Source organism: Arvicanthis niloticus, chromosome 9 (assembly GCF_011762505.2).
Source record: "Arvicanthis niloticus isolate mArvNil1 chromosome 9, mArvNil1.pat.X, whole genome shotgun sequence".
NCBI lineage: Eukaryota > Metazoa > Chordata > Mammalia > Rodentia > Muridae > Arvicanthis > Arvicanthis niloticus.
In genome coordinates this window covers 22,051,608-22,067,835 of record NC_047666.1, presented here as the reverse complement: position 1 = coordinate 22,067,835, position 16,228 = coordinate 22,051,608, and the positions used below count along the sequence as shown (strand labels likewise).

At 44.5% G+C, this 16,228-nt stretch overlaps 1 protein-coding gene across 1 annotated transcript in view; it reads right to left on the bottom strand.

Annotated features, from left to right (window-relative positions):
- Tacr1 (tachykinin receptor 1) overlaps positions 1-8,625 on the bottom strand; it is a 155,115-nt gene extending 146,490 nt beyond the window's left edge. The window contains exon 1 of the mRNA XM_034511823.2: positions 7,314-8,625. Within this exon, the coding sequence (XP_034367714.1) occupies positions 7,314-7,702 (389 nt within the window). The 5' untranslated portion in view covers positions 7,703-8,625. The remainder of the gene's footprint in view (positions 1-7,313) is intronic.
- Positions 8,626-16,228: the final 7,603 nt, after the last annotated feature.

The window sequence follows — 16,228 nt, the reverse complement described above, 5'->3', positions numbered from 1 at the left end:
TGAACTTTCTCCTCTTCCCTCTTGTAGAATTTACCCACACAATCTTCATGAGCCATTTTGCCTGGTGTCTTACATTGTAGTTGTCTCTAAGTCAGTCCTACTCAGCCAACACAAAGCAAAGATTCTTCAAGAGAAGATGACAATTCATGACTTAGGAAGTATCTCCTTGTCCTGGGTTCTACAGTATTTTCACTTTATCCCTCAAACTTTCTAAGTCTGAGGATGTTCTCCCTTGCAATCCTTGTCTTAGCATTTTCCAAAGTAATAGAACAATAGTCACATCTTTCTTATGCTTCTACTGTATGCCTTTACATTGAGAAAAGCTCTCTACTCCCTCCACCAAGTGTGACCTACATTTCTGCCAGTTAATAATAGTCAGAAGCTGGAAACAACCCAGATGTCCCTCAACCAGAGAATGGATACAGAAAATGTTCATTTACACAATAAAATACTACTCAGCTATTTAAAAAGAAGACATCAGGAATTTTGCAGGCAAATGGATGGAACTAGAAAATATCATCCTGAGTTAGATAATCCAGACCCCAAAGGACATACATGGTATGCACTCACTGACAACTGGATATTAATCTTAACCAAAAATTTCAGAATACTCATGATACAACTCACAGACCATATGAAGCTTCAAAAGAAGGAAGTCCCAAGTGTGGATGCTTCAATCCTACTTAACAGGAGGAACACAATAATCACCAGAGGCAGAGGGAGGGAGGAACCTGGGTGGGAGAGAGGAGGGGGAGGGGAAAAGGGAGGCAGGATCAGATATGGGGGGGAGACTGGAGAGAAGCCTAGAGGGCCTGGAGAATGAATAGAAATATACAGCAGTGTGGGGTTGGGGTGAGGGGAAACTTCTAGAAAGTCCTAGACACCAGGAATGTGAGAGGCTCCGAAGACCCAAGAGGGATGACCTTAACTGAAATGCCCAATAGTGGGGATCTGGAGCCTAAAGAGACCACTTGCAGTGGATAGATACAGCCCCCATTTGAGACATGGGGCCACCCACCCACCTTCAAAATTCTTGACCAAAAATTGTTCCCATCTATAGGAAATGCAGAGACAAAAATGGAGCAGATATGGAAAGAAAGGCCACCCAGTGACTGCCCCAACTTGGGATCCATCCCATGTGTGCACACCAAACCCCGATGCCATATTGTGCTTGTGGACAGGAGCCCGGTATGGCTGTCCTTTGAAAGGCTCTACCAGCAGCTGATTGAGACTAATGCAGATAATTATAGCCAACCATTGGATGGAGGTCGGGAACCCCTATGGAATAGTTAGGGGGGTGACTAAAGGAGTTGAAGGGGATTGCAACCCCATAGGAAGAACAACAGTATCAACTAACTTGGACCCCTCAGAGCTCCCAGAGGCTAAGCTGCCAACCAAAGAGCATACATAGGCTGGTCTGTGGGCCCTGCTACATATGTAGCAGAGGACTGCCTTGCCTGGCCTCAGTGGGAAAGGATGTGGTTAATCCTGTAGAAACTTGATGCCACAGGGAAGAGGGATGCTAGTGGGGTGAGGTGGAAGTGGGTGTGTGGGTGGGGTAGCACCCCCTCAGAAGCATAGGGAAGGCAGGAGGGGGTAAAGAACTCAGAAATAAATAAATAAATAAATAAATAAATAAATAAAATGTAAATAATTTGGAATGTAAATAAATAAAATAATTAACAAAAGAAAAAGAAAGAAAGAAAGAAAGAAAGAAAGAAAGAAAGAAAGAAAGAAAGAAAGAAAGTCAACGTAAGTATCCGGCAACATTCTTGACTATCCTGACACGGAGGATTCCCAGAAGTTGGGAGAACACGTGACAGAGTATAATGGGACAGCTCCAGAGAGGAGGTGAGCATTGAACCTTTTAAGAGAAAGTTCTGAATCCTCAATGTCTTAAAGTAATAACCTCAGATTTGACTTACACCCATACTGACATTACAGGCTCGAGATTTGTAAAGACTGGACCATGGGGTGGCTGCCTAGTCATGGGAATCCAGGTCCCTCTCAGTTAGTTCAAGAGATCCTGGAACTCTGAGGGTGCCTCTGTGGAAGGTGACAAAGGACTGAAGGGACTGCCTTGACGTGGACAGTAGCACCTAGGACTAGCCAGTGAGGGAAGTTTCACAGGTAGACAGAAGGTCCCTTAGAGGCCTGGAGGCTATGTATGGCCTGGCCACAGTGGGATGAGTGCCTGGGTCAGTGGGCAGAGGCTTTGTTACTATACTTGACTTAGTTCTAAAAAAATGTTTCTACTCATCCAGAGAGCTCGTTCACTCTTTTCCTTTTGTCTCTGCATTTACCCCTATTGGGGCAAGTCTCTTTCAGGTTGCCTAGAGGTAATCCCATGTGGCTGTTTTGATTCACTCAAAACACAACAGTACAGAGACCAGAGACCGTCTGGACAGCAACCAATGCTTAGCTCTTGTCTCACTGAATGCTTACACCTGCCTCTTTTAGGAAGAGAAGCCATTGCTTCTCACGGCCTCCTATGGCTGTGCGACTGGTTCTCGGTGCTGCTTCTGTTTGGCTGAGGCTCTGGGAGCCATCTTCCTCTTCCTTACATTCCCCTGATAAAATGCTCATCATCATGAGCCCGTGAACTGAGGTACCACCTCTGGATATCTCTCATTTTGGAAAGCCAGGAGGCATCACACATATCTGTTCCATTTGTAGCTAACAAGAATGCTTAAATTTTAAGTGTGACACAGGCAAAATCCCTTGGGCTTGTTGAGGTTTAATGGGAGAAAAGCTGAACCCAGTTAGCTTTGTTTGCCTCTGAACCCTAACCACTGTCTCTATGAAACGGGTATTTGGTCCTGGAGAGAAGGGTAGTGGTTAAGAACACTTGCTGCTCTTGTGGAGAAGACTTGGGTTTAGTTCTCAGCACCTGCATGGTGGTTCACAACAACATGTACCTCCAGTTCCAGGGGACCCAGTGCCCTCTTCTGAGCCCCATGGGTACCAGGTACTCAAGTGATACACAAACATACAGGCAAAATATTCATACACATAAAATAAAATAATATAAAATAAAATAAAATAAAAATCTTTCTAAAAATGGCACTTCTTCTAGAAGAGAGGCCCTCCCTCCAACCCACCTCTATTTACAGAATGACTGGAGGAAACATTAAATTAATAATGCAATCTGCAATTGAAGTTTTATTTCTCTTTTTGTATATTGGTCCTAATAAAAAAAAATTTGGCAAATGTTAGAAAGATAGCTTAACCAAACTGCCTGACTTCAAGTAATTTCTTCTCAGGAAATAGAGACACCCTTAGAGATTCATGTCTAGGAGCCGGCAGAATGGCTCAGCTGGTGGACATACTTGCTGCCCAGTCTGAGTTTCATCTCTGGGAACCACGTGATGGAAGGAGAGAGCCAGACTCCCACAGGTTGTCCTCTGACCTCCACACATATACCATGGCATACATGTGACCCCCATAATAATTTATTTTCAGTAGTCAATATTCAATTCTAGTAGTCAATAAACAGATAGATGAGCTATCAAACCTTCCATTTAGTTCCAGGAAGAGTCAAATGAATCAGATGGTACGATGCAGTTTTTACTCTGTTCCCCATAATAAAATAAGTGTAAAAAGATGTATGTCTAGGACGTTAATTTTCAAAGTCACTATAACAATGGGATATGGCTGTACTCATGGAACATAATGCATCTACTAACTGCTCCATTTCTTACGATTCTGAGGATTGAACCCAGGACTCTGTGAGCACTACATAAGCATTCTACAGCTGAGCATACCCATGTATGTACCATGCTACAGTGTACCCATGCTACAGTGCCAAACCACACCAGTAACTCTATCAAACACCCTGGAGGGGAAAATCAAGAGATCCAAAAGTCATCTATTGACGGTTTTTGTTATGTCTGAAATGTACCCCTTGACATACGAATGGCAGTATAGAACACAGATGGAAGGGTACCTATAAGCTGGCATGTATATGAATGGTGGTATAGAACACAGACAGAAGGGTATCTATAAGCTGGCATGTATATGAATGGTAGTATAGAACACAGACGGAAGGGTACCTATAAGCTGGCATGTATATGAATGGTGGTATAGAACACAGACGGAAGGGTACCTATAAGCTGGCATGTCAGGAGTTTTAGCTGGCTGATTACCACTAAGTTAGGTACTATTTATATTTTCTTTACAATTTTATGTCTCTTTCCAAATGTTCTTTTAGGAATGTTTTGCTTATCAATTTATTTTTCAGTAGTCAATATTCAATTATTCAATAAACAGGCGAGCTATCAAACCTTCTGTTTTGTGCCAGAAGATTCAAATGAATCAGATGGTACAATGCAGTACAACCCTTTACAATAAAGAGGCATAGCTTTTTATCAGATGGTTCATTTGATCCAGTAATTGTACTTCTGGGAAGCTTTCCTAGTTTTAAAAAAAAAATGTAAAACAAAGTTATGATTTGGAATTGTTCATGACAGTACAAGAATGACCAAAAAATAAATAAATATAGAATTGCTTACCCACACAACAGTGGGGGGGGGTGGTTAGATAATAACACATTTATACAGTGCGATACTATGAAGTCATTAAGATCGTATTTCTGATGACATTACATTTTTATTGTTTGACAGTCTCACACATTTATATAATGAATTCTAGTCATTTTTGCCCCATCCTCCTCTCTTGCCTCCCTTCCTCTCTGAGGACCCTTCTTCTGCCCACTTCTACTCTCATGCTTTCTTTCTGTCTGTGACCCTCTGAGTTTTATTAGAGTCTCCTGCCTGACAAAGATAAGTCGTTAATGTTCCCTGTTGGTATCAGTGGAGAATGTTAGTTACAGACATACTGAAGGCAGCCTCCATAAAGTATTTAATATTCACAAATGAGAATTTCAAGTGTTAACAGGTGTCGTTTCGGATGGCTCGGTAACAGTTTGAATTGTTTTGTGTCTCTGCTCTTCCCACTTCCCAAATCTTCTGCAATAATAAATAAGGTTTAACTTTATAGCCAGGAAAAATCATGCTGTCATTTTTAAAGATTTGGTTCAGAAGTTGCCTGTTAATAACTCGAAGGACATAAAAAACATTTAGCACTTCTTGTGAGTGCATATCCATGTGGTAGGAAGGAGTAGTCATCATTACAGCCTCCTTCTTTCTACAATGTTCTTGGGAGAGACTACATGGTCATACATACAGAAGACACCTTCCTCAGTGGCCTGAAGGAATGAACTCCCAGGATGCTCAGGAAGTTCAGCAAGAACAGGAGTGTGCCCTCGGTGGGGGGTGGGGGCACGAGTCAACCAAAACCCTGTGTCTTCATTTTAATCTGAAGAGTAACCTGGAGCAGATAGATCCCTGTTAGCTCCTCAGAGCCACATCTGCCGGTGACAAACGCCTGGCCTTTCTTGTGCTCTGGCATCCTCGACCCTCAGAGCCAGTGGGCAGTTAGTTGTCCAGCTGCATTTAGGTCCTGTCATGATTTATAAAGATAAGCAACAGTGGGGCTGAAGTCTGGCTCCCTGCAACAATCCAATGTGAGGACCTCCCACTCTGACCTGAGATCCCTAGAAAACAGCAGGGTCCTGGAATATGTTTCTGTGCAAGTCAGAGAGAGAGAGAGAGAGAGAGAGAGAGAGAGAGAGAGAGAGAGAGAGAGGCAGGCTCACACTGACACTGACTGACAGGTATCCCTGAAGCTCAGGCAAGGCCCCATTGCAGAAAAAAAAAATCAACCCAGCTCTAATTCATGCAACGACGAGAAGGCATGCATGTATGGAACAGAAATGCCCTGTTTCACTAATATATCTGGCTACACATCATGCTGGGTTGTATTTTTTTTTTTTTTTTTTTTTTTTTTTTTTTTTTTTTTTTTTTTTTTTTTTAGTTTAAGAAATCTCCAAAGAGTTAAATGAACATGTCAACACAGAAATATTTTCAGGCACACAGCATTTTCACCAAAATCAGTATCTGTAAGCTGCCACAGTCCAAATGATAAGCTTGTAAAATAGTTCCTTTCACTAGCAGTTTAAAGAATTGGTTGACATCCTGCATTTAAAATACAAATCCGTTCACACCACATGTTTTACCTAAGGCATGCCGTGGAGGAACTTACAAAAACAGTTGCATGCCGTTGCCAAGATGAGAGTGGGGATAATTTTTTGGTTTTAAAAGTATTCACTCACCACAGATACTCAACTACAAATTACATATGGTCTTCATATAAAAGGGGGTTGTAATTTGGGATGTTTTTTCTTGATGTTTTCTCATAGGCTTCACACATTTATTAATCTTGACAACAATGGCAAAACAAACCACTGTCAGGTCCCTGTGGCAGCTGTTAGACACACTTTTACATCTCAGTAAACAGTAGGTAGCCCTGTCCTTTAACCGTGAAAGACCCGAGACACTCAGGGGAAAGTCAATTCCATTAAATCTGTGCTCCAGCCACCACTTTCTCCTCATGACACCTGAAGAGTCATTCATTCCAGAAACACCAGCCTCTGCATCTGAACGAGCAAACCTTTGCATTTCCAATCGGCTTCACAAACCCTAATCTGAGGGCTGGAGGCGGTTAGTTCTCAATTATTTCTAACAAGCGTGTTTCTCTGTGGATACAGAGGCTAAGAACATTGACCTTTGGTAGAAAAAGAAATTTAGACACCACCCACCCACACACACACCCGCTCCACCTGGGCATGCTTCCTGGATCCCTGCCTGGGGAAGCCCAGGAAAGGAACCTGGTTCTCCTTCCTGAGTGGGAGGCCCTTAACAGCACCGGGTTACTGAATGAGAATCTCAAGTGTTTCAAGACTGTGGTCAAACGCTTGTCACTCTCGTATAGCACTAGAGAGTTGAAGTGGCCATGGAAAGTTCCTATATCTTCGGGAAAGGTTGGAAAAAAAAAAAAAAAAAACAAAAACAAACAAACAAAAAAAAAACCCTGAGGAGTTTGCTGACGACTATTTAAAGCCCAAAGCCATAATAGAGTGTGACACAGTGACAGATCTAGAGGGGTTCCCAAAGGTCCCTGGCCAACATCTCGATATCTCCCATCCAGGCACTAAGGTAAAAAGAGAGAAAGAATGAACGGGAAAGAGTAAGACAGGAGATGGGAGTACTGAATGAAAAAGGAAAAGAGGTGGGAAAAGTAACGAGAAAGAGGGGTGGGCGCCTGAGGTCCAGGAGTTCTAGCAGGCAGCAGCGGGTCAGAGCCCCGGGCGAGGATGCAGAACGTGGTTCTTCTTCAGCTGCACTGTATCCAGCCCCCGCCCTCCTCAGCTTATTCCCAAGGCTCTTGACACTTTCTCTATTTTACAAACTCACCTGTCGAAGGCCACAGCTGTCATGGAGTAGATACTGGCGAAGAGAGCAGCAATGGGGAAGAAGTTGTGAAACTTGCAGTAGAAGAGGCCGTAGTACCACACGTTGTGGACGGCATAGGTGAAGTTCACCACCGTATTGAATGCAGCCATGCAGGCCTCAGCGAAGGCCAGGTTCACCAGGAAATAATTGGTCACTGTCCGCATTCTCTTGTGGGCCAAAATGATCCATATCACCACTACGTTGCCCACCACGGAGGTCACCACGATGACTGTATAGGCGGCTGCCCAAAGGACAATTTGCCAGGTAGGCTGCACAAACTGGTTAGACTCAGAAGTGTTGGTGGAGATGTTGGGAAAGAGATCGGAGTCCATAGGAAGAACGTTATCCATTTTGTGGCAAGGCAGCAAAGCCCTGGCCTCTACAGGTACTCACAAGTACACACAGAGGCACACACACTCTCACACACCTCTCCTTGCCGCAGATGCCTGATGCTTGAGGTTCCCAGGAGGTGGGAAGTTTCCTGGGTAGAACTCAGTCCTGGTTAGCAGGAGACTTGCTCACAAGAGCGATGCTTCCCCTGTGTATGCTCTTTGCCTGGTCGCTCTAAATTCCTCCACTTTCAAGCTAGGCTCTTGTTTGCGTTGAAACAGCTGCACTCCACACAGTTCCAGAAGGCAAGACAACCCGCCTTTCTGCACCTGCTGCTGCTAGCAACTCCCGCTAACATGCGTGCAGCGGGAAAGGCAAAGCTGGGTGCTGAGTGGGGGCTTGAGGCGGAAGAAGGGTTTCTCGCAGCGCTGCTTGCAAAAGTTCTGGTCCTCTGGCCGGGTTCTGAGGTCCGCATCCAGCTGGTGAGCTAGTTCCCCTTTTGCTTTGCTTCGCTTGAAGCCTCTACTGCCACCCGCAGCTTCTTGGTCTTGGTCCTTCTGGGCTCAGGAGTTAGCAGAGCCTTGGCGGGGAGCGCACTGGGCTTTTATAACCCGCTGCAGAGACGTCATTGGGAAGAGGCTGTACCTGGACTGCGTACTTGCTGGTCCCGGAGCGCAGCGCAGCAGCTGCGCCAGTTGTTGGCAGCTGTGTCGCTCCACCACCGCAGCCACCACGCCTTCTGCTGCTTGTGACCTGCTGTGGGCGTTCTGCAGGCCGGCCGAAACCAGCACTCCGCGAGGGGGCGACAAGGTGGCCTGGGAAGAAAAGATCCAGATAGGGCTCTCAGCTGGAATCATGGTCGAACCAGGGATGCGAGCGGAAAGGAAGGATTTTTGGAAACAGCTGAAGTGGAGGACAGTTAACGCTCTGAGGCTCAGCCCGGGTGCCTCAAGACAACCTCTACAGAGACGCTAGACCGTTTCGGCGGGAGTCGGGCGAGTGTGGGGGTGGGGTGCCCACCGCAACACTCTGGTTGCTACCAAGAAGTGACAGGTGACCACACCCTGCTTTAGAAGTCCGGAAGACAACTTTCCTTCTGTTAACGAAACCCCCAGACACCTAGTTCTGTTCCCTGGTGGACTGATTCCTCTTCTCTGCTCCCCAGTCCCCCCAAAGCAGTGATGGGCTCCAAGCATTTGGGATACCTCTTCCCAGCCACTTTGTTGATTTGGTCCCTCTGTAAGGAGCAGCGATGCTCTCCAAGGGATCCCCGCGACTACCCTCTCAGCTGCAGACACTGGGGACTGTGCGCGGCTCTCTGCCAGGCTTGGTGAGTGCAGGAGCTGGGCAGAAGCCGGCGGTCTGACGCTGGCACTGCCGGTTCTGGGCTCTTGGCCAGTGGTACCCTTCACGGACTAGTTCGCCCCCCGGAAACCTGGTAGCCTCCTCTGCGCCTGTCCAGTTTGTGAGACTAGGTAAAACTGGAGAGGCATGGGAAGGGTCTCCACCAGATTCCCCTTTGTAGTTTTACGCCTGGACTGAAGGGCATGTTTCTGCCTGTCTTTTCCTCCTATCCTGCCTGACACCCAAGGCAGTTTCAAAGGGCTAAGCTGGTGGCCGGTCGGGGAGCAGATGGGCAAGCCTCCCCTGCAACATCAGCCCTTTTGAAGAAGCTGAGATGGGTAGAGCTCAGGAGTGTATTCCTGGCAGATTGCCCTTGGTGAGGTTCCAGGAGCTTCCAGCTGCCCCTCAGCGGGTCTCCTCCACCACTGCGGTTCTGGGATCTGTGAGATGGATCTGCGGGGGTGGGAAGCACCCGGCTGTTGCTATAGGTTGCATCCCTCCTGGCACCAGGGAAAGATGCCTTTACGCACTGGTCTAGCAAGCCCTCGCACTGTGTCGCACATGAAGTATTTTGAGGCTGTGAAATGTATTGTCCGGGCTTCAGCCAGGCTAATATTCCTCTGGCCAGGGAAGGGAAGGGCCAACTGTACTCTGGTTTTGTTGGAGGTTGAGATTTCAGCGATTATGGGAACCACCAAGCATCTTCCTATTTGCAGGTGCCTCCCAGGCATCCCTAAAACCCCTAAGCCCCACAGAGCAAACTCCTGGGATGCCTTTCAGAGAACAGCTCTGCAATCCGGATTGAGAAAGAAAAGCTTGGTCTTCTCCACCTCAGATCTCTAACTGCTGAGCTGGGGCTACAGGAGAAGAACAAGGTGAGAGAAGCAGAGAGTGGTGGACAGAAGGCAAGCCCTTACAGTCTAGTGCAGAAAGAAGCAATGATTGTAAAAAGCGGGCACTGTTTCAGAGAGAGACAGCCTCACCCAACGAGGGAAACGCAGGGAGAAGCCTGAAGGATGAGCTAGGACTGGAAGAGACTGAGGAGAGAGAGAGAGAAGAAAGTTCCAGAGGCTTTGTAAACTGACCCATGTCATTTAGGTTAAAGTCTACAGATCCCATGCCCTTCATTTCAAACCACACCCACAGCCCTCTCCCCAAGCTTCCAGGCTTGCTCTGATGAGGCTGGCTTGGGTTGAACTGACAATTTAAACATGGAGTACTTGCCACTCGCTAAAGTTATCATCTCTCCCAGGAAAAACTAAACCTACTCATGTTGGAGTCACAATTAGTGGACCAACAATGAACTGCCTCATCCCGAAATGGGAAGTGTCATCCTGACTGCACACGCCCTGACCTCACACCCTGTCTGCACACACACTGACTGCACACCCTGTCTGCACACACAGTGACTGCACACCCTGTCTGCACATGCCCTGACCTCATACTGTCTGCACACACAGTGACTGCACACCCTGTCTGCACACACCCTGACCTCACACCCTGTCTGCACACACACTGACTGCACACCCTGTCTGCACACACACTGACTGCATACCCTGTCTGCACACACCCTGACCTCATACTGTCTGCACACACCCTGACTGCACACCCTGTCTGCACACACCCTGACTGCACACCCTGTCTGCACACACACTGACTGCACACCCTGTCTGCACACACACTGACTGCACACCCTGACTGCACACCCTGTCTGCACATGCCCTGACTGCACACCCTGTCTGCACACACACTGACTGCACACCCTGTCTGCACACACACTGACTGCACACCCTGTCTGCACACACACTGACTGCACACCCTGTATGCACACACATTGACTGCACACCCTGTCTGCACACACCCTGACTGCACACCCTGTCTGCACACACACTGACTGCACACCCTGTCTGCACATGCCCTGACCTCAAACCCTGTCTGCACACACACTGACTGCACACCCTGTCTGCACACACACTGACTGCACACCCTGTCTGCACACACACTGACTGCACACCCTGATCATATGATTTCTCTTTGAAAGCTAGCTATTTCTCCCTTTAGTCTTGTATTAATTTTGTTCCCATTCTACTGTTCTCCCTTGACACACAAGACAATCACCCATCCCAAAGTAAATCCTGTTGACAAAGTAGTCTAAATCCTTGCTTGTTTGTCCAGGCTTTCTGTAGGCAGACAGAAACACAAACACATAATACCAATGCTGGTAAATGCAAACGGGATTTCCATTGTGTTCCGCATGCTGTTTTTCTTGCCTGAAACCTTGTCCAAACACTCCCAAGAGCTGGTAGGCACGGATTTAACTCATTCTTTTCAATGGCTAAATATTATTTTTATGCTGTAAGTACAGTCTAGCTTACACATTCATTTTTCTATTCATGAAAATTCACTTTGAGCTTTCACCACTGTGGACAATGCTACAGGGCTGGAGGGTGACTTAGTGGTTAAGAATATGCTCTGACCTTGCAGAGGACGAGAGTTCAATTCCCAGCACACTCCCCATAGGACTCACAATAGCACGTAACTCCAGCGCCCTCTAATGGCCTCTGTGGTCACACACACGCACACACACACACACACACACACACACACACACACACACACAGAGGATTAAAAATAAACCCCGTAAAAGACATGACTCCAATAAATGCTCCTTACTCCTTACTTTTGTCTCCAAAGCCTGTGGCAATTTGCTCCCTTTCATCCTTCCTTCCTCTTTTCTTTCCTTCCTGCCTATCCGAAGTATTTCATGTGTGATCAATTCTGAGTGGAATTGCTAGGCAGTGTGAAACACTGGTGATATTCACACAACTGACACAAAACACTTATTTTCACATTTATACAGCATGACGTTTATGCATATGTAGATCTGATCTTAAGTGAGGGGCAGGAGGGGTGTGTGCATATGAGTGCAGTGCCTACAGAGGCCAGAAGAGGGCATCAGATCCTGTAGAGGTGGATTCACAGGTGTTTGTGAGCCCTCTCTGGTGGCCTGCTGGGGACTGAACTCAGGTCCTCTTCAAGGGCAGTGTGTGTTCTTAACCACTAAGCCACCTCTCCAGCACCTGGTACTAGGTCTGAAAAGCTGTTTTAGTCTTTTATAAAGACATTTTCCTAGCTACTAGAGCTTTTGGCTGTCTGGATGTTCTCTTCTATACAACTCTACTGTGTTCCCTGGCTTTAATCTCACTGATTTACCATCTGGCCATTTTATTTAAAATTTATTGTCTGTCTGGGGGTGGGTGAGGTGTTTTGGCTGGTGCCCAAAATTGGGTATTGCATTCCCCTGGACTGGAGTAACAAATGGTTGTGAGCTACCATGTGGTTGCTGGGAATTGAACCTGGGTCCTCTGGAAGAGCAGCCAGTGCTCTTAAGTGCTGAGCCATGTTTCTAGCCCTCTACTCATTTTTCCCCTTAAATATTTTTTCCCCTTAAATATATTTTTTGTATTTTATATATAAACACATTGTCAGAAATATTTGAAACATTTTTAAATAATATTGTTATTTCTCCTAAATTTGTATGTGGCCTTAAAACCTCAATGATGTTATGTGGTCATATTTGCTTTAACAATGTGTGGGCTTTCTAATTCTGATTTTAAAAATCCCACCAAATGTTAGCTATTTCCACAGTCTTCTGGATTTTCTTGCCAGTCTTTAGTTTTGTTTTTACCTTAAGGTTATACATTCATCTTGAGATTTTATTTTGTATTGGCAAAAGTAAATGAGATCAATAAAATAAATCTTTTTAAAAATAAAGTAAATGAATGAAGGTAGAATGAAAACTGTCTAAAGGTTGAAAAGGACTAGAGGGTGGGTGGAGCTAATGGGTAGGTGGAGCTAATGGGTAGGTGGAGCTAATGGGTAGGTGGAGCTAAAAGGGAGGGTATCAGGGCACTGGTAGGGGAACTGCTCAAAGCACATCGCATGCATACATAGATGGACATGTCTTATATAATCAATACCTTGTATAATGAAAAAATTCAGAACATTGCAAAAAAAGAAAGGGAAAAAAGCATCTTTAAGTGAAACATAGCTTTAAAAAATGTAAAATAGGGGTTTGGGGAGATTGCTCAGTGGTTAAGATCACTGGCTATACTTCACAGAGGATCTGGGTTTGATTCCCAGGTAGCTCACAACCATCTGGAACTCCAGTTCCCTGGCTTCTGAGAACACATCATGCACAGTCATCCACGCAGGCACCTCCCCCACCCCCCACATAAAATAAAAATACATAAGAATTTAAAATATGCATGTAAAATAATTTATTATACATTTATATAGATACACATATATTAAACTCCACAGCTCTGTGTGTGATTTGAAGCATTGTATTCATGCAAAAATAGTTTAATGGAAACAATAGAAAACAAAACAAACGAGAGAAGTTAACTTTCATTTTCTTTCATGTGGTCAGTGAGTTCTGATGGCTTCATTCATTCTCCTAGTGAATCAGATGACCAGTCTTTTTACCTTGTGAACCCAGGTTACAATATCAAACATTATATATGCAACTTAGTATTTATATTTATTAGCCATCCTAATTGATCTATTATATATTCTGATAGCATTGCCATATATATCGTATATACATTCACCATATATGTAATTAATATATATAAATTTTCATACAATTCTTTGTTTTTCTATCCAGCTCCTCCCTTGCAATCAGGCAGATATATATATATATATATATATATATATATATATATATATATAGTTATATAGAATATAACTACTTCAGGTCAATAGATTGTAAGCAGATATTATTGTTCTGTGTCTATTCTAAAATATAGAAAAAAGGGGGGAAAGAGGAGGAAGGGAGATTGTTCCTTGTGATCTTTTCATTTGTGCATCCCCATGCTCCAGAAGGTACAGCTGACCTGTAAGAAAACAGGTCTTGATCACACTGAATTCCCAGGTGACTGTGTGGCACAGGCCCTACCAGGTCATTACAGGAATTAAGCATGCGCAAGAAACAAACTCTCATTGTGCTGAGGCACCAGCATTTGAAGTTGTTGCCAAGCTGAATTACTCATGCCAAATAATGTATAATACGGATTCTGACATCCAATGAAGAGGTCCACCTGTGCAGAACACAGACACCTAGTACAGAAGGTCACCAGACTGCTCATGTCATGCTTTTCTTACTGATTTTAGTTAAACTTACATGCTCTTATTCAATTAAAAAATTCTAGTGTTTAGAGAGATGGTTCAGTAATTAAGAGCACTTACTGCTTATGTAAATGACCCAATTTCAGGGGATCTGATGCCCTCTTCTGGTCCATATGGGCATTGCAAACATGTGCTGCATATAAATACACCCAAGTATAACATTCATAAACATAAAATAAATTTATTCTGAACTAAACAAATTGAATTATATTCCAATTACTATTCTTATAGGAAGTGCTTAGAATTTGTGTTCATTTTTATAAAATTGACATTTTTGTGAAGAACTTTATCCATGCCTCTATTTTTTTAATCCTTGTCTTTCAAAAATATGTTATAATTTTGCTTAAATGGTATTTTTCGAAGATTACCAGCAATAATTATTATTTGATGCTATAATGAACATACAAAAATGTTCATATAGTTTTCTCAAACATAATTTTTTGTTTTAAGTGCTATTTTTCCAAAGAGGAAATTCTCTAGTCTGTATTTCAGTAACCTTCCCCACCCCTGCAAGTGAATTTGAAGATTTCTAATCTTAGTTCTCAAGCCTGGTCAGGGCATCCAGTGTTTTTAAAGGGAACATGGTCTTATAATATGGGAATTTCAGACACAAATAGGCATATTTAAACTTATATTTAGTTTCTGACAAGGCATTTCACAATCCCACGGGGCGCAGTGACACATGGTACCTGATACTACCTGTGGGCAGTTACCAACTACACTTCTCTAGAAGAAGGTATTTAGCCACTGATATTTTTTTACATCCATTTAAATCAAACCAGGTTTATCTTTCATTCCCAAAGGAAGTCAGCTCTGGAAGGTAGACATTTTATATCATGCTTTTTCTAGTCAGTTTTAAGTGTCAAGGTGACATTAGCCTAGAATCATCTAAAAAGGGAATCTTATTTAGGTGATATCCCAGATCAGAATGGTCTGTGGGCATGCTTGTGAGGGATTGTTTGGTTGTTAATTGATATTGGAGTGCTCTGCCCACTGTGGGCAGCACCAGCCCTAGGCAGGTGGTCCTGGGCTATATGATAAAGGTAGTGTCTGTCCACCAGCAGTGTTCCTTCACTCTTTCTGCTTCAAGCTCCTGCCTCAGTGCCTGCCCTGATTTCTCTTAACAGCGGCCAGCGCCTGGAAGTATAAGCTAAATAAATCATTTCCTCCCCTGTGTTGCTTTTGGTTAAAGTGTTTTATTATAGTAATAGAAAGAAGGCTAACACGATGTTTCAGATATCACACTATACACTTGGAAGTTATCAGACATGCCAATGCGAGTGAAGCACGGTGTTTTCCACATGGAGTGGTGCTTTCATTTTCCTGTTGCTGTGATTAAATGCCCTGACAAAAGCAGCTTAAGAGAGAAAGGGTTTGTTTGAGCTCGCAGCTCCAAAGTGATAAAGTCCACCATCGTGGAAAAACATAGTAGCAGGCAGGGAAGGCGGGGCAGCAGGTGCAGGAGGCTAGCTGGTCACTGTGGACCCATAAGAGGAAGCAGAGAGTGAACAGGAAGTAGGCTCATCTCTAAAGCTACAAGGAAGTGCCAACTTCCTCCAGCAAGAGTCCATCTTCTAAAGAATCCAAATTTTCCCAAATTAAGCTGCCTGCTGAGACCAGGTGTTCAAACACAGGAGCCTATGGGAGACATTTCGCGTTTAAGGTGTCGCTGGTGGCGAAGAAAGCTTTGTTCCACAGAAGTCTGCAGCTCTGTCTGAGCGCTGCCAGCACTGACAGATTACTGCAGTGTCTGCTTTTAGTCCTTGAGCATCCAAACACCTCACCAACTCATGATGCTCCCGGGAATCCTTGCTCTTTGCTTCTCTTGCATTTCCCAAAGACTCCCTGGTACCCAGACAGATTTTTCCTGGTCATCTCATTGTCAACATTTTTCTTGGAGGCAAGCATTTCAAGATAAGCGCCTCTCTGAGGTCAGTCTACAGAAGCCTCTGTCTAGACCACATTGTCAGGTGATTTAATCCATCACAAGTCACGGCAGCTCCCTGGCTCCA